At 43.0% G+C, this 19,391-nt stretch overlaps 1 protein-coding gene and 1 pseudogene across 2 annotated transcripts in view; one reads left to right on the plus strand and one right to left on the minus strand.

Moving 5' to 3' along the window:
- Positions 1-1,308, minus strand: part of ADGRD1 (adhesion G protein-coupled receptor D1) — a 176,790-nt gene extending 175,482 nt beyond the window's left edge. For both annotated transcript variants that reach the window (XM_069558653.1, XM_069558652.1), the window contains exons 1-2: positions 628-1,308; positions 502-538 (exon numbers count right to left, since the gene is read on the minus strand). In XM_069558653.1, coding sequence (XP_069414754.1) covers positions 502-538; positions 628-693 — 103 coding nt within the window. In that variant the 5' untranslated portion in view covers positions 694-1,308. The remainder of the gene's footprint in view (positions 1-501; positions 539-627) is intronic.
- Positions 1,309-15,055: 13,747 nt separating this feature from the next.
- Positions 15,056-16,315, plus strand: LOC138422292 (mitotic checkpoint protein BUB3 pseudogene; annotated as a pseudogene).
- Positions 16,316-19,391: the final 3,076 nt, after the last annotated feature.

Below are 19,391 nucleotides of genomic sequence, written 5' to 3' on the forward strand. Positions count from 1 at the left end.
CCTCCCCAAGGAAAGCTTCATGGTGATGCCTCCAGACAGGACTCACGATGGCAAAGGGAAAGCGGGGGTGGGCGAGGGGTTTCATCGGAGGGGCTGGAGCAGTCAAGCTCCCATCGGAGAGATGAGGACAAAAGAGGGCAGGGACAAAAGGATGGGGACAAAAGCTGCTCTAAGGCAGCTCAAGTGAATCTGCGCTGGAGACGCACAACCTGAGTCAAGGACAGAAGATGCTTCACCTGCAAACATCCCATTTTCTGAATCACAAGTGTTCAGATGCCCCCAAAGCGAGAGGATCGGGGCACAGAGAGACCTGCTTCTCTAAGTCAGAGGTGGAGGATGATGAGTGACCCAGGGGACAAGGTGTCAGGACAGCTGGTGGGGCCAGCGGAGCCCAAGAAGGGCTCCTTCCCCAACAGCCTCAGAGACAAGCAAACTGCCTCCAGACCCCGGACTGGGCAGGGAGAACAGGTAGCGAGCAGAAGAGGAGGGAAGCTGCCTTACCTGGATGCACTTGTGACCTGGCATGGGCCCCGTGCACCTGCACACAAAACATCACACTGTAAGACACAAGGAACCTCCCAGCAGAAATCTGTTCGCGTCTTGGCGAGCACCGCCTGGGGACATTACCTGAAAATCACAATAAAATAACAACAGCCAGGAATGCCAGCAGCAAAGAGGCAGCAGCTTCTTCATGGTTTTTTCAGAGGCGAAAATATGATCCAAGTGGAATTCCTGAGGGTCTGTGACAAAGAATTGCCTTTACCTTTCCCTTCTTTGGGAAAGGGACATTGTCACAGTTTCCAGAAAGAAGAACACCATCTGTTTAGCTAGAGTTTGTGAACTGCAGCGTGAAGGCAGAGTCGTGGAGAGTTAATAGGTGTTTCTTGCCTGTCTCCAAACTTGAGAGTCTTTGGTGATCAATAAACACATTGGAGCGACCAACCGGCCCTGGGATGAGGGGAGGAGAAACAGCTTCCGATCCAAACTCCTGAGAAGCGATCCTGGGCTGGGACTGCAGTGGCGAGGCTTAGGGGGCAAGCGGGGGTCCCTCACGGTTTTCTTTTTCTGTCAAGAGCCGTCATTTGTCTCCATTCAGGTCCGGAGTTGGACATTGCCCTTTTTCCTGGAAGTGGGAGGAATTGCGTCTGGAGCTCCCGGGGTTTTCGGGCCAGCGCGTCGCTGCTAAGTTCTGGTGTGACTCAGGCTTACACCTCCGTCTGTCCCCCAGCTCGGCGGCGCGGCGGCGCTCGGGGTGGAGAGAGTGAGTGATGTAAGGCTCTCTCCTCAAACTTTGTTCAGCTCCGCTCCTCTGTTTATATCCCACGGCTGCTGGATCCTTCCTGGGTCCTAACACCGGTCTGTTAAGAAGAAGTGGGAATTATTTTCAGGATCTGCGGTTCTGAAGCAGAGCAGACAGAGCAGGGTGTGGACATGCCTTAGCTGCCTTCCCTTAACACCTTCAAAGTCAGTGTAAATATTAATAAATACAAAACGTACAACAGACAATAAACTCTGTTTACAGCTGAGTCTTCTTTGCCCAAAGAAAAAAGTAAGGTGATCTAGGGATAGGAAAAAAAAAAAAAAGAAACACCCACACCCATTCCCCAGCACATGCCCTCCACAGGATGCTGGCCACTTTTCTCTTTAACCTTTTCAGAGATGAATGAAACTGTTTACAAGGTGCACTGGGCCATTACACCAAACCCCACATCTCCCCCATAGCCACAGCATCCAGGGACCCTTAGCCAGCCTCATCTAACTTTACTAGAAACTAAAATTTTAATCTATGTTGCATACATGTCCCCCCCCCTCCACACACACCGTTAAGTAACACAGTTAACCCACACAAATACCAGCCAGTGTCTCATGCACTGCAGGCAGATTGCTTACTGTCTGAGCCATCAGGGATGCCCCTAACTAACACACACTTGATTAACTAACACACACTTGATTAACTAACACACACTTGATTAACTTACCTCCCTGCACCCTCTCCAACATTTAACTAGCTGTGTGTCCTTAGGCAAGCTACTGAACCTCTCTGTTTCAAATTCCTCATCTGTAAAATGGAGGTAATAGTTTCAACTCCAAAGAGCTGTAACAAGAAATGAGATGATGCATACAAGGCTTTCAAAGCAGTGCTTGGGAAGTACGTAGCACTCCATAAATGCTCGCTGTTTTTTGCAAGCAAAAAAACCAAAACATATCACTCAATAAATGTTAGCTGTGATTATTAATATAAAGTAGAAAATAACACTCATTAAATGTTAACTAATATTATTAGCTCCTTCGTCCTGACTTTAAATGGGAACAGAGTCCAAGTACTTCCTAAAGAGGATAAGAAGATGACCTCCAGTCTCCATGGGGGAGAACCAAAAAAAGTGATGTCAAAACTGTGAAGTGATTTTTTTTAACTTGCGCCTGTAGCCCACAACCTCTCAGATGATCTGACAGCCTGAACTTCCCTGCACAGCGGCAGCAGGCTTCCAGAAAATTCCTGAGCACGTTTCTCCATCTCTTTGCACTTGAAAAAAATGGCAGATTCCACTGTCGTAACTGCACCTTTATCCTGTAGCCTAGGCCAAGGGCCTCAGCGGAAACTTACAGCCTTTCTCTCTCCATTTCATCTGCTTTCTCTCCCTCCCACTGCCTCCCTCTGGAAGAAAGAGAAAGATGCAAGAGGAGGCGGAGCCAATGCAAACTTTCCTTAGTCCACGTCTTACTTTACGAAACATTAGACAGACTGCGGATTAAATGGACCTGTCCCATCACTGAGACTGAACCACGCTGGCTGTGTTCTTTTTTTAACTATAAAAATCACCATCAAAAAAAAAAAATCACCATCAACCCAGAGATTGTGATACTGAGTGAAGAAAGTCAGACATATATCACATGATATTACTTACATGTGGAACCTAAAAAAATGGTACAAATGAACGTATTTACAAAACGGAAATAGAGTGACAGATGTAGACAACAACCTTATGGTTACTGGGTAGAAAGGCGGAGGGATGAATTGGGAGACTGGGACTGACGTATATCCACTACTGTATATAAAACAGATAACCAATAAGGACCTACTGTATAGCACAAGGAACTCTACTCAATACTCTGTGATGACCTACATGGGGAAAGAATCTAAAGAAGAGTGGATATGTGTATATGTACAACTGATTTACTTTACAGTACAGCAGAAATCAACACAACATTGTGAGCCAACTATACTCCAATAAACATTTTTTTTAAATGACCATCAGATAACAGGAGGCATCTCAGTACAACAGCAGCAATAAAGGCTGGGTAGAAATCAAAGTCAGTGGAACCTGCCCTCACTCCCCATGGGCTTGCTTTTCATCTCAATCCCAGATAGCAGGTTTGTGTTCACATCTCTTACCTTTCTTGGCTCCTTTTCAGGTGCTGAGATGAGCCCATCTTCATGTAAAGCGTCCTTTCCCATGGTGGGGGGATTTTGGAAAAGATACTGACGGAGTGTGGGTCTGGAATCCCATCCCTGTGAACCCCTTTACCAGAGGTTGGTAACAGAATGTAAACCTTCAATTATAAGATGAGGATCTAATATATAATATGGTGACTTTAGTGGATAAGACTATATGGTGTAATTAACATTTCTAAGAGAGGAGAATTTATGTTCTCACCCCCCAAAAAAGATAAATATGTGAGACGCGAGGTGACAGGTGTGTTAATTAGCTCTGCTGTGGGAGTCCTTTCACAGTGTACATGTATATCAAATCATCACATCGCACACCTTAAATATATTACAATTTTGTCAATTATACTGTGATAAAGCTGAAACAAATCAAAGGAAGCTTAAATTCCAATTAGGCTCTATTCAATACAGTTTTACAGGGATGAAACAAAGTGTAAAGTCAACTGAAAATAGGGGCTTAACTGGATTATTCACCCACAGCTGGATATGTGTCCTCCTGCTCAGCAGGAGGACAGCGTGGAGCTCATGAAGAGCCCTGTAGAGCCGCCCAGACGCTGGCAGGGTAATGAATTCTCAGTGCCTAGTTCTCCTCTCCCTCAGCTGCACCTCCCCGCCCACACAGCCTTCAACACACCATCACATTTGTAAAGAGCTGCCTGGGCAGTGACCCTGTCCCACTGGGTTCCGTGGAGATGCTGCCCCAGGAAGAACTATGATGCCCCCAGCCAGGGTTAGGGGTACAGGCAACGCACAGACACCATAGAAATCAACAGGGTTAGAGCTTGAAAGATGAATGCACTGCAGAAATGGTGGGAGGGAGTTGGGGAATTCTCTCTCTTAAGGGACAAGGGAAGGAAGAACATTCTGGAAAGACATTCCGGAAGTAGCCTGGGGTATAACAAGGGCCTGTGTTGTTTCTGCCAGCCCAGCCTTCCCCTTCCCCTTCTGTGGCTACAAGTAAGTGGTCTTCCTTTGGAGGGTGCGTCCTCCATCAGCCCACGTGCTTCTGTCGGAAGGGCGAGGGGAGGGTGGGAACCGCCTGCAGCACCTCTGTGCCCCAGGCCTGTGATTGTCATGCATCCTACTGCTAGGCTCTAATCTTCCCCGAGCAGCACCTTGGAAGAGAAGAGGCCCCCCACCCACACTGGAGCTGCTATAACCCAGAAGGATCTTAAATCAAGGCTGCTCATACCCGCTTTTCCATTATACAGAGTTACTATGGTGGAAAGAATGGACAGACTGAACTAAGAGATTCCATGGTGTCTGCCGAGCTCCTGGATCTGCGATGCTAGAGCCAGTTTTCGCCGACAGGCACCAATCAATTCACGTTTCCCTGGAGGAAGTTTGATCTTGACTTCTGTCCCTTGTGATCAAGAGTCCTGGCGAAAGGGATGGATCTGAGAAGCTGCAGTCATTTGTCCTTCAGTGACCTGTAGGCACAGAAAGGAAGGGGCAGAAAGGGAGGGGGGATGGAGAGAGAGGTGGAGCTTGGCTGCTGGCACCCCAGGCCCTCCTGCTCATCACTGCTGGTCCTATCAGCCTCACTCCCTAGTCCCACGCACTGGGATGATCTTCCTGATAGCAGTCCCTGCCAGCCTCACTCCCCACAGTGTGCCTTTGCCCGCCTGGGGCCCCTCCCACTTGACAGATGAGATGTGGGGATGGGGGGTGCCATGTGGCCACATGCATCAGTACCCGGAACTGGGGTGCCCACTGACAGGGAGCAGCCCTGCCCAGTAGGCTCAAGACCCAGCAGATAAACACCTCCTCCTCTTCTACTCCAGGGTTGGCAACCCAATAACAACCCTTGAATTGACTTTCTCACCAGCCTGTTTTATTTCCCTGTAAACACCTTCATGCCTGGAATCAACCTCCAAGAAAACTATACACACACATTGTCAACCCCAGGCTCTGCTTCTGGGCAACCAAGAATAAGATTGACCACCAGAGGCAGATGAACTTAGAGCCTGTCATACAGAGTGAAGTAAGTCTGAAACAGAAAAACAAATACCGTATATTACTGCATATATATGAGTCTAGAAAAATGGTACAGACAAGCCTATTTTCGGGGAAGGAATGGAGAGACAGAGAACAGACTTGTGCAAACAGCAGGGAAAGGGGAGCGTAGAACGAATTGGGAGATTAGCGCTGACATAATAGACTACCATGTGTAAAACAGACGGCAAGTGGGAAGCTGCTGTATAACACAGGGAGGTCAGCTCAGTGCTCTGCGATGACCTAGAGGGGTGAGGTGGGGGGCGGGGTGGGAGGGAAGCTCAAGAGGGAGGAGATCAGTCAGTTCAGTTCAGTTCAGTCACTCAGTCGTGTCCAACTCTTTGCAACCCCATGAATCGCAGCATGTCAGGCCTCCCTGTCCATCACCAACTCCCAGAGTTCACTCAAACTCATGTCCATCAAATCCGTGATGCCATCCAGCCATCTCATCCTCTGTCATCCCCTTCTCCTCCTGCCCCCAATCCCTCCCAGCATCAGGGTCTTTTCCAATGAGCCAACTCTTAGCGTGAAGGAGAAGATATGTATATATAATTACAGTGGATTTGTGTTGAATGGCAGACACCTATGCAATACTGTAAAGCAATTATCCTCCAATTTAAACTTTTTTAAGAAAAAGACTAAGCCTCAGGCGTGACACTCCCGGAGGTCCTGACATGCAGGCAGAGCCTCATAGAGTCACTGAACACCCTGAAGTCACATGCACGATTCTGTTTGAATGCAAACACATGAACTTTTGAGGGGAGAGTGTTCCATAGCTTTCATCCAGTTTCCAAAGAGGAGGGGAGGGTTAGAGCTTAAGAAATTGTTGAGTTTGGGGAGGAGGGTTTTAAGAAGACTGCCTAGAAGGCATGGCTAACTGCCTGCCCCAAATCCAGTCTCTCCCTTCTTCCCAGGCAGAATCCCAAGTGCATGGGGCGGCGGGGCGGGGGGTGGAGGGGTGCTTCACTGGTGGCCCAGAGGTTACAACTCTGTGCTTCTACTGCAGGGACATGGGTTCAATTCCTGGTCAGGAAACTAAGATCCTGCATGGCCAAAAAATAATAATAATAAGTGCATTAGTGTGCCTATAATTCAGTTAAAAACAATCACTTCCCTTTCAGCTGGGGTGACCAGGGGACCACACACAGTGAGATACAGGCAGATGCCTGTGGCACAGCCTTCCAAGAAAACACTCTTGACCTTTGCTCTTCCTGAAGCCTGCTGACCTTTCCCTTTTCTCTGGCCCAAGCACAGAAGTGATGAGAAGAGACGGAACAGCTGTCCTGTGATCATGAGCATGGAAACCCAAACTTTTTCTCCTAGGACATGGAAGGCTGGAAAGAGCATTACCCCCTTCACCACAAGAGCAGCCTCCACATCTACAAAAGTGAGAATTTCTTGAGTCCACTAGCACACAGAGGTCAGGGTGCCCACCAGGCCTGAAATGTGAGGAAGATAGACCCCTCTAAGGAGAGGTGTGCATGAGTCTTGACTCATATGAGAGGGGGCATGAGGAAATGGGGCCCAGACAGGTAAGAAGAATTCAGCAAAAGGACTGCAGTGGATTTGGAAAGGCGGGTGAGAGCTAGATGAGAGTATAAGGCCCCTTGTTGCTGCAGACAGAGGGCAGTTCACACCCCAGCCCAGGCCCTTCTCCATGATCAGCAGGTGCTAAGAAGAAGATGTTGGTGGTGCAAGCCAGGAGGCAGCCTCTCAGCGGGGTTCACAGGAGAAGTGAGTGGACCCCATGGTGCAGGCATGACACCTGCCTAGACCTTCTCCCCCAGGGACCAAAACCCTGACATTGCTGGAGGAGGACAGCTGCCGCTGCACCCCAGGGTACTGGGAAGAACCTCCGTGGCTGGAGGAAGGTGAGACACTACTCTCTGTCCCCACAGAGGGGCAGAAAGTTCCCCTTATACCCAAAGAGGGGCAAAGCCACTGAGGACATCTGCCCACAATGCAGGGACTTGGGCAACCTGAGCCTGAGGCTGACCAGGGAAATGGACTTCCCACCACCACACTTCCAGGCCAGCTGGACTCAGCATCCTCAGAACAGGAGAGGCAAGAGCATGGGGAGCTGTTCTGGCTGAGGAGAAAGGCCTGGAACTGAAAGTGGAGCAGGAACAGTGAGGAACTCCCTCTGCTGAACCAACCCCACCCCAAGTGCAAGGTTATGCCAGAGGAGACTGAAGCCAGTGCAGGGCTGACGGCATCCATGGCTACAGAACCCAAGCCAGCTCCACTCCCCACCAGACTGACTTAACACACACATACATGCAAATGGGCATATGCACATATGCATGTACACACATGTGTGTACACGCACATGCACACATATACATGCATGTGTGTGCATGCACACACAAGCAAACCTGTACTCATGCACGCACACACAGATATACACACATACATGTGAGCATGTGCAGACACATACATATACATGTGCACGTGTGTACATGCATATGTGTGTTCACATGTGTGCAGATATTATGAGCATACACGTGCACACGTGCACAAGCATACATGTGCTTGTGCATGCACACACATAGGCATACACACACATAACATGCATAGATGTGTAGTGCACAGTCACGAGTTAAAACGCATGTTTATGCATGCATGCATAAGCACACGTGTGCACTACTGCACACACACATTAATGCCCAGCAGACAAGCGCCCTTATACTCTTTTCCCAGCAGCAGTACTGTTGGCCTCAGTCCTCACTGTGTTACACCTGATGCCCAGCATTTATTCTAAAAGTATGACACACAAAAAAGCAGGGAAAACCATGTCTAGAGATTTTAAAAAATCAAAACTATATCAGAAAGTTTTAAATAATAGTTGTGACTAATATGTTAAATGCTATAGTGGGAAAGTGTGACAGTATTCATGTACAGAAGGGGAAATTCTACAGAGAGATGAAAATTGTAGGAAGGAATCAATGGAAATGCTGCCACTAAAAATAAAACATATAACAGATCAAACACTCCTTCTGGGAGCTCATAAGCAGATGCAACACAGGCAAAGAAGGAATCAGTGAACCCGGTGATGGGTCGATTAAAATTATCCAAGCTAAACCACAAAATGAAAAAAGGAACTTCTGAAAACCAGAGCATGAAGGAATAGTGTCACAATATTCTCATATGTGTATATGAAATCCCAGACGTAGAACTGAGAAACTGTGACAACAAAATATATTTGAAGAGCAAATAACTAAGAATGTTGGAAAATAATGGGTACATTTAACCACAAATTAAAGAAGTGCAGACAATCCCCAAAAAAGATAAATCCCAAACAGGCCACACAAATGCACACACATGCACACACAACACACACATGTGTGTGCACATTCATCATGCCACACACATGCGCACAACACAGAGATGCCTGTGCATGTATGCACACATGTACACACACACAGAACACACATATGCATGTGCGAATTCTTCATGCCACAGGCACACACACACGCACGCACACCTCACACACCAGATAAATACACCATACACACAAACCACACACCCCTAGACATGTGACATCAGAAGAGAAATAAGAGAAAACTATACATTACATACAGAGGAGCAAAGAGAATAATTACATGAACCTTCTTACCAGAAAGTATGTGAGTCAAAAGACAATAAAGTGAAATATCTGGAGTTTGGGATGGTAGGAAGAGGGAAACTGTGACTCAAAATTCTGTATTTAATAATAATATTTTTCAAAATGAAAGGAGAGACTGAGAATAGGGGAGTGAGGAGTGACTGATCCTGGGTATAGAGTTTCTTTTGAGGGATGATAAAACTGTCCTGAAATTAGAAAGCAGGGATGGTTGCACAAATCATGGTTTGATATTAAAAGTCATTGAATTTCGAAACCAGGTCTCCCACATTGCAGGCAGATTCTTTACCAGCTGAGCCACCAGGGAAGCCCTCAAGATAGCCAGAAATGGTTACAATAGTCTTAAATAGGAAAGACTATTTTATTTTTAATTGCTGTAAAACTTGAATTGTCAAAAAAAGAGTAGAACATGCTGGAGGTTGATAGCATGTGTAAAAGCAGGATGTATGAGAAGTACCACAGAAGAAGGGAGGCAGAAAGTGGGAACATACAGTTGTGAAGGGCCTGCCCTACACACAGTGGTATAATGTGATTGGAAGGTAGTGTCAACTACAAATTGGCACTTGCCATCTATCTCCATAGGATTAAGTCATGTGCTACTGCAGCTGCTGACCTTCAACAGCCCCTGAAAGGAGTTCAGGGTGGAGAGCAGAAATGAGGCACATTGTGCTCTGGGAAATCTGGCAGGACAGGTCTTCAGATAGTTAGATATTTTCAGGAGCAGATTCTATGAGCCCAGTTCTTGTATCTCCTCATATTTAGAAAAGCGTTAAAATCCTTCATGGTGACAATTGTTCCTCATGACAAGCAAAATCTTCATGAGACTAGCAGAAATCTTCTGGAGAAAGATGTGCTTGATTGCATGTATTCCCACTTCACCAAAATCACGTATATACTGGCCTCTTTGGGGCAGGTTCTCAGAGTTATCTGAGGTGCTGTCTCCCAGGCTGCAGTCCTCATTTTGCCCCCAAATGAAACTTGACTCACAACTCTCACATTGTGCATTTTTTTTAAGTTAACAGTAGCATGTAACCTATTAAAGAAATATATCCTTCGATAACCATTGGGAGAAAATGCAGTAAAACTTAGGATAATCACCAGAAAAAAAATTTTACACAAGTACAAATAATAAGCTAATAATCATACATAAGGGCTTTCCTGGTGGCTTAGATGGTAAAGAATCTGCCTGCAAAGCAGGAGACTCAGGTTCATTCCCTGGGTTGGGAACATCCCCTGGAGAAGGGAAGAACAACCCACTCCAGTATTCTCACCTGGAGAATTCCATGGACAGAGGAGCCTGGCGCAGTACAGCCCATGTGATCACAAAGAGTTGGACACAACTGAGTGACTATACACACACTCCAAAAATACACAAAATAGAATCATAGTAAACTCTGAATTCATCCAGAAGCAGACCAAAAATGAGGGATAGAAAGATAAGGAAGGATGAATGAAACAAATAGAAAATAACTAGCAAAATAAAGAAAAGAACTGGCAAGGAGAGTAGATTTTATTCAGTCACCACATTGAATCTAGTTGATCCAAAAACACCAAATAAAAGACAAAGATTCTCAGACTGGATAAAATAGAAAGACCAAAAAATATACTGTCTATAAGAAACACATTTTAAATATAAATACACAAGAAGGTTAAAAATTAGACAGAAAAAATATATCTTGCAAAGCAAACACTAGACAAAAGAACACTGAAGTGGCTATATTATCAGACAAAGTAGATTTCAGAACAGGGGATTTTATCAGGGATAAACAGAGTCATTACATTACAAAGGGATGAATTCAGCAACAACACATAACAACTCTAAATATGCGTTCAACGGACAAAAGAACTACCAAAATACATGATACAAAAACTGGTATAAGTGAAAGAAGAAAGAGGTAAACCTTCAGTTATATCTGGAGAGTCCTCTCTCAGTAATCAATAAAATAAGCAGACAGAAAATCACTAAGGATACAGACCTGACCAACACCAACAGATCTATCAACGTACGTTGCTGGGGTGTATAATGACATTTATAAAACACTCCACTCGACAACAGAGAAATGATAACCCTGTACATGCTCATAAAGCATTAACCAATTGTGACCGCATGGACTGTAGCCTACCAGGCTCCTCCGTCCCTGGGATTTTCCAGGCAATAGTACTGGAGTGGGTTGCCATTTCCTTCTCCAATATTTAAATGCACATAAAACATTAACCAAAGTTGATCATAAAAAGAACCTCAACAAATATAAAATACTGAAATCATATAAAGTATGGTCTCTAATCAATGGAGTTAGACTAGAAATCCAAAGGAAAGAGAGCTACCTGTATTGGAGGTGATGAAAATGTTCTAAAATTAGATTGTGGTGATGGTTACATGACTGTCAATACTCTAAAAATACTGAATTGTACACTTTAAATCGATGAACTTTAGAGTATATAAATTACTAGAAGTAACAAGCGAGCTTACCACAGTCACATGAAACAAGGTCAACATAAAAAATTTATTGTGTTTTGACACGCTAACAAGGAATGATTAGAAATTAAAATATAAACATGTCATTAATAATACAGTGCCCCCAAATGAAATACATATAAATTAACAAAATATGTACAAAGAATACCTAAATAAATGGAAAGATGCACTGTATTCTTGAAGACTATTAAAATGTCTATTCCCTCTCCAAATAATCCACCTCACATTCCAATTCTACAACCCCAATCAAAATCCCACTTTTTAAATATATATAACCAACACTGATTCTAAAATGAATATGGAAAGACAAAGAAACTGGATTAGTCAAGACTATTTTGGAAAATATGTGCAAAATTGGAGAGCTTTAAGACTTACTATAAACCTGCAGTGATCAATAAAGCATAGCATTAGAAAAAAATTATATGTTTAAATAGATGAAATAGACAAGAGGATGCAGAAGCAGACCCAAACTCATTGTTAATTGATTTTCAACAAGGGGAATACAATGGAGAAAGGATAGATTTTTCAACATATGGGACTGGGACTATTGGACATTCACATTAAGGGGAAAAAAAAAAAAGACTCAACTGAAGCCTCTTCATGCAACAAAAACTTAGCTCAAATTGAATCATACTTCCAAACATAAAATCTAAATATATAAAACTTCTAGAAGAAAACATGGGGGAAATATTTGTAACCTTGAGTAAGGCAAAGACTTACTGGAAAAGATACAAAAAGTACAAACCATGAAAGAAAATAATGAGAAACCAGACTTCATCCAACTAATGTGAACGTGAAGTTGCTCAGTCGTGTCCGACTCTTTGTGACCCCATGGACTATAGCCTACCAGGCTCCTCTGTCCATGGGATTTTCCAGGCAATAGTACTGGAGTGGATTGCCATTTCCTTCTCCAAGGGATCTTCCCAACCCAGGGATTGAACCTGGGTCTCCCTCATTGTAGACAGACGCTTTACCATCTGAGCCACGAAGGAAGACCATCTAACTAAACTAAATGTTAAACCTAAACTCTCGGAAAGACAGTGGTAAGAAAATGAAGACAGAAGACTAGATGAAAATATTTGCAAAATGCATGTTTTCATAAAAGACTCTCAAGTCTCAATAAGACAACTCAGTACAAAATGGATAAAGGGTCTTGAGGATACATTTCACCAAGGAAGATATATTTTGATGGAAAATTAGCATCCTTTGCAATGTAGGGTACATGAATTTAATCTTTGGTCAGGGAACTAAGATCCCACATGCTGCAGAGCAACTAATCCCAGGCATCACAGCTACTGAGCCCCACACTCTAGAATCAATGCACAACTCACAACTAGAGAGAGTCTGTGCACCACAACAAGATTCCACAAGGTGCATCAGAGACCCTGCGTGCTGCAACTAAGACCTGACGCAGCCAAACACAAAACAATAATTGCAAAAAGAAGTTTTTAAACAGGAGATACTGTTACACCCGTATAAGATTGGAAAGAAACTACGAGGCCAAGTGATGGTGGGGAGGTAAATCAGCAAGAACTCTCGAACACTACCTCTGAGAATGTTCCAGCCATTTGAAGAACAAGCCTGCAGTTTTGTATAAGCCTAAACACATACCCAAAGCCTCCCTGGTGGTTCAGTCAGTAAAGAGTCTGCCAGCAATGCAGAAGACCAGGGTTCGATCCCTGGGTCGGGGAGATCCCCTGGAGAAGGAAATGGCAGCACACTCCAACATTCTTGCCTGGTGGGCTACAGTTCATGGATTCACAAGAGTCAGACACGACTTAGTGACTAAACCACCACCACCACCATACCCATCATATGACCCAGCAATCCCACTACTAGGTATGTACCCAAGAGAAATGAAACATGGTCACACAAAAACCTGCATGCGGATGTTGATAGCATATCAACAAATACTAGAGACAACCCAAATGTGCTTCAGCTAGTGAATGGATGGACAAACTCTATCCATCAAAGGGATAGCCATAAAAGTACTCCTTCATTTTTCTAAAAAGGAAAAATATTGACACACACAGCAGCGTAAGGCTCTAATTCATTATCCCAAGTGAAAGAATAAGTTCATTTATATGGCATTCTTATAAAGATAAAATAGTAGAGACAGGAAATAGATCATTGGTTGTCAGGGTAGGGGTGAAAGGAGATGCTAGCTCTAAAGAGGCACAAGAGAAAATGTAGGGGATATTCAGCTTGTTCCATATCTTGCTATGGTGATGGATACATGACCCTATGTATTTGTCCAAGCTCATAGAACTATACTCTAAAAGGGGTGATTTTTTTCTACATATAAATTATATACCTGTCCCCAAAGTCCTGTAGACTAATAACAGCAGAGATGAGGGTAAGCAGAAGCTTGGGTCTTTTGATGACATCATGAACTATCATGCCTGTCCCTCTATTTGCCTAAGCCAGTGGAGTCTAGTTTCAGTTAGGTGTACTTGAAAATAATCTCCAACTGATACAAAATGACAAACTAATTTTGACCTCATCATAATTACTCATCTTAAGTGGTTTCTCAGTCCACACTGAGTTTCCCACTTTGTTCTAAACTCAGCCACTTAAACAGTCATGGGTACCTACCTACAAATCCATGTTCATTTTCATCTACCTGAAATTGAGGGATAAACAACTCTAGATATTAACAGATGGGACCAGCACCAATGAGTCACTAAGTAATAATCGTACATCATTATCACCACCATCATCATATGAGCAATTAACATATCCTCCAGCAAACAATATGACTTGCTATTTGGAAGTGAAATCAGTTGCAGAGAAAAGGACAGTCATCGTGCCCCTTTTAGGAAATCATGCTGGACCACTGTAGTGAAGCTGGCAATTAATTAATATTCTACTGTCTGTCAAAGTGAATAACGATGTCAAGATCCATAAAAACCTTCAAAGGTAGAATTGCATTTCATGGGATTTATTCCAGGAGAGACTACAGCAACAAATATTCTAATCCTGATTTTCTTAAACTACAAATGAAATTAAACTAGAAAAAAGGGAGTTTGGCGAGTGCAATCGCCGGGGCTTGTCACCTTTTCCGCCGCTGCTGCTCAGCTTTCTGGGTGGACCGCTGGCGCACCCCGTGAAGCAGACTGTGACTGTCCAGCACCCCCAGAAGTCTTAGCAAAGGAGCCTGCTTGCAGTTAGGTGGCTGCGAGCCGGCGCACTAAGCCTAAGCGAGGCCAAGAGGAGCTCCCATACGTCCAAGGTCAGGGGCAGAGGCCTAGAGTGCCAGGCTGTGACGGTGCAGGAACGACCGAGAGGAGCCACCCCGAGTCCGAGGCCAGGGGCGGCAGCTGGGAGGAGCCACCAACGCCAGGGCTGGCGGGGTGGAGCAACCCGAGGAGCAGTGGCTGCGCGGGCCCAGGAGAGCCTAGAGGAGCTATCCCATGTTGAAGGTCAGGAAAGGCGGCGGTGAGGAGATACCCCTCGTCCAAGAGATGCACGCTAACAGGTGAAAACCTTAATGTCTGAGGGAAGTCAGGAGGAGATGGCGGTGAAGTCACTTCTGAGAGAAGCCCATGAGTTCAGTCTGAACCACCCACTAAGGATGATGTCTCCTTGGTGAAGTTCAGTCCCAAGACCAGCTCCTGCTTGTCTCCTCCCGGGATTCGGCGATGCATCTCTGCGATGTTCTGGTTGTTCGACTCAAGTACCAGCATCCAGAGCTGTCTGGGATGTGTGTTCAATGATCCAAAACACACTTTGAGTGGAGGACTAAACCTTCGACTGAAAATGCATGATTCCAACACTGATCAAGAAAATCTTGTTGGAACGCATGATGCCCCATCAGATGTGGTAAATTCTGTCCAGAAGTGGTGGTGGTCACTGGGCATTGGGATCAGACAGTTAATCCGTGGAACCCCAGAACTTCTTACAGTGCTAGAAACTTCTCTCCGTCTGAAGATGGCAAGGTGGGCTGTAAAGTATTAATGTGGGCTCACAGAACACGGATTCTGTGTGACAGTGCTGGATGTCCAACCCAAAGTACCAGGCTCACTGCTTTGAGCATTTTCAAACAAGCAGAATTATGTATTAAGCTCTTTAGAAGGCCAAGTGACTGTTGAATACTTCCTGCTGAGCTCTGAGGTACAATAGAAGCTTGTTTTCAAGTGTCCAAGGCTGAAAGAAAAGAATACCAAGCGGATTTATCTAGTCAATGCCATTTGACAATGTACAACATTGACAATGTACTTGCCATGAGTGGTTCTGATGGATTTATAAATATATCCGGTCCATAGATACCCCTCCAGCATGACATCAGTTGTCTTCAGTAATGATGAGACTATATTTGCAATCACATCATCACCAATATATAAGATGGATGACATAAGATGTCCTGAAGATGGTTTCTCATTTGCCAAGTGACAGATATAAGAACAAAACCCAAGTCTACCTAATCATCTCCTGAAAGTGGTTTCTCTACAGAAAACTCTTCTGCTTCCTACAGATACATGTATATCTCCTGGGTGTGTTAGAGCCATTGTTTTTGATATGTTATTTAGTATGAATTTCTCTGTTTTCTGTCTAACAAAAAACTTGTCTGTATGTCTTTTCATACTGACTTTGTGTAGAATGAAGAGTCTTTATGTGCTTTGTATGCCAGTGACTCTAAAATACTTTTAACAGAAGAAAACTAAAGAAGCAAATATGGCAAAATTTTAAAATCTAGGCAATGGATATATCAAGGAGTGTTCATGACACAATTTTCTCTACTCATCTATACATTTGATTGTTTCAATAAGAAAAATTTTAAAACATGTTTCTTAACTAAAAAATGTTTTAGCAATTGAGATTTTACTTGTAAATTAACATCTTATTGCCATTTTTTTCCCTAAATTTTCTAATGACTTTTAAAAATAAAATATAAATCAGAATTAAAAAAAAAATAAAAATAAAAAAAAAATAAACTAGAAAAAAAAAATAAAGACATTTGGATTTGAAATCAAGTTGAATTACACCCACAATTTTGTGATTTATTAGCCTGTTACAACTTAAACCGCAACCAAAAAATTATCATAGTACATCCTCCCCAAAACTAAGTATCATAGTACCCTTCCCCAAAACCTTCTCCTGTGTCAACCAGGCTGCTTTCCATTATAAGGGACAGAAAATCAAACTGAAAACAGATTTCAACAAAAGGGAAAAAAAGTTGTGAAAAGTCCAGAGGATAATACAGCCATATTCAGAACTCAGTCAAGGTCATCAGAAATTTAGGTTCTATTTGTCAGTCTCCACCTACTCTCTGTTGGCTCAATTCCCTAGAAATAGAGAAAGAATAACAGGAAAAGTGGATATATGGCTAAATATCATATACTATACTTCCCCTCCCCGAAAGTTCTTTTAAACATGTTAACAGTTGAAAGCAAAATAATAGCAACAACAATATTGACAGATGAAGTCATTAACATATGTGAATGTAATATGTAAGACAATTATGCATAAAGAGAGAAGGGTAGGACTTTTCCTGGCAGTCCAGTGGTTAAAACCGCATGGGACACAGTTTTGATCCCTGATTGAGGGACTAAGATCCTACATGCCATGCAATGTGGCCAAGAAAAAAAACCCAAAAACTTGGGGCTAAAGAAAGTTAGAGGGACAGGACGTCTACATTCAAACTGAATTAGTAATATTCTAAACAGATTGTGAAGAGTTGAGAACACATTTTGTAATCTCTAGAGCAAATAGACACAGTCAAAATGAAAATAATAAATAAAATGAAATGTTAAGATGCAATCCAACAAACCAAAAGAAATCAGGAAAGAAGAAATAGAGAAACAAAAACATTAAACAAACAAAAAATAATAAAATGGTAAATTATACACAACACATCAATTTTGGGCTTCCCAGGCGGTGCTAGTGATAAACAATCTGCCTACAAATGCAGGAGAAGCTAGAAATGCAGTTTCAATCCCTGGATTAGGAAGATCTCCTGGAGTAGGGAATGGCAATCCACTCCAGTATTCTTGCCTGGCAAATTCCATGGACAGAGGAGCCTGATGGGCAACAGTTCATGGGGTCACAAAGAGTCGAACGCAACTGAGCGACTGAGCACACAGCAATTTTAAAGACAACTGTCAGGTTAGATTTTATATGATGACCTAAATATATGCTAACTCTATGATACTTACTCACACATAATGATATAAATAAGTTAAAAGTAAGATAGTAGAAAAAGACCCAAGCAAACACTAACTCCCTTCAAAAAAAAAAAAAATGGGCTGGTTATATTCGTATCAAACAAGATAGACATCAAAACAAAATTACCAAAGATAAAGAGGAATATCACATATATAAAAGAGTCAATTCATCAAGAAGATATAACAATACTAAATGTGTAATCTAACTATAGAGCTTCAAAACACATGAAGAAAAAATTGACGAATTCAAAGGAGAAATAGACAAAGCCAGAGTAAGATGCGAAGACTTCAACACTCTCTCAGTAACAGATATAACTAGGAGGCAGAAAGTTAGAAGGGATTTAGAAGAAATAAGTAACATGATCAACCATCTGGATCTAATTGGCATTAATGGAACACTCCACCCAATAACAGCAAAATACACAAGTGCACATTAAGCATTCACCAAGATGGACCAAATCCTAGGCCATAAAACAAATCTTGACCAATTTTAATAGGTGAAGTCATACAAAGTATGCTCTCTGGACATAATGACATTGAAGCCTTGTCTCTAGCATCGCCTGCATTTGCAGGCAGATTTTTTTATCACTAGAAATCAGGAAGAGAAAAAGGAAGAGAAAACCTTCCAATCACTTGGAAATTAAACAGCAGACTCCCAACTAATCCACAGGCAAAAGAGGGACAGTCAAAGGAAATTAGAAAATATTTTTAACAGATCAAAAAGAAAACCACAACATAAAATGTGGACTACAGCTAACCCAGTGCTTAGAGCGAATTATAGCATGAAATGAGTATATTAAAATGAAGAAAGAAAGATCCCAACTCAATAAACTAAGCTGCCATGTTAAGACTAGAAAAGAAAGTCAAATAAACCCAAATAAAGAGGAAAGAACCCAAATCAAAAGAAATGTTTTGCTAAGACATTGTGCTGTGCTTAGTAGCTCAGTTCTGTCCGACTCTTTGTGACCCTAAAGACTATAGCCTGACAGGTTCCTCTGTCCATGGGGATTCTCCAAGCAAGAATACTGGGGTGGGTTGCCATTCCCTCCTCTAGGGGATCTTCCCAACCCAGGGATCAAACCCAGGTCTCCCACACTGCAGGCGGATTCTTTACCAACTGAGCCACCGGGGAAGCCCTTGCTAAGATATTATAGGTCACCAAAGATTTCTGAGCCAGTAAATTGTTGCAGAAATTTAAGGCATTTCAACAATTCTCTGCTTGGAAATCTTTGGTAATATATAATAACTCACCAAAGAGGGGATGGTTATTACTATGTCCTTTGCTATTATGCTCCCACATCATTTCCCAATATTATCTTCTTCTCCTTCTTGTTTTCCAATCAAATCGAATATTTCAACCGTTGTCATTCACCCCTTCCAGCTCCTTTTGTTCACAGGACTCCACTTGGAATTTCCTTTCCAATCTTCACCTTAAAATTTAAATTGTCCCAACTTTAGGATAAAATGCTCCATCCTCAGGCCTACATATTGAATACTTCTAATATTATGATGCTGTCTTATATGCTCTATTTTGCCTACTAATTCTGATAATTCCGTGAGGTAGGTACTAATTATTTCTATATTTTGTAAGTAAGGAAAGTGTGGCCCAGACCATTAAATAACTTGCCAGAGATCACACAGGTAATAAAATTGGGAACAGGTAATTGAGCTCAGACGGCCTGGCTC

This window comes from Ovis canadensis, chromosome 17 (genome assembly GCF_042477335.2).
Source record: "Ovis canadensis isolate MfBH-ARS-UI-01 breed Bighorn chromosome 17, ARS-UI_OviCan_v2, whole genome shotgun sequence".
Lineage (NCBI taxonomy): Eukaryota > Metazoa > Chordata > Mammalia > Artiodactyla > Bovidae > Ovis > Ovis canadensis.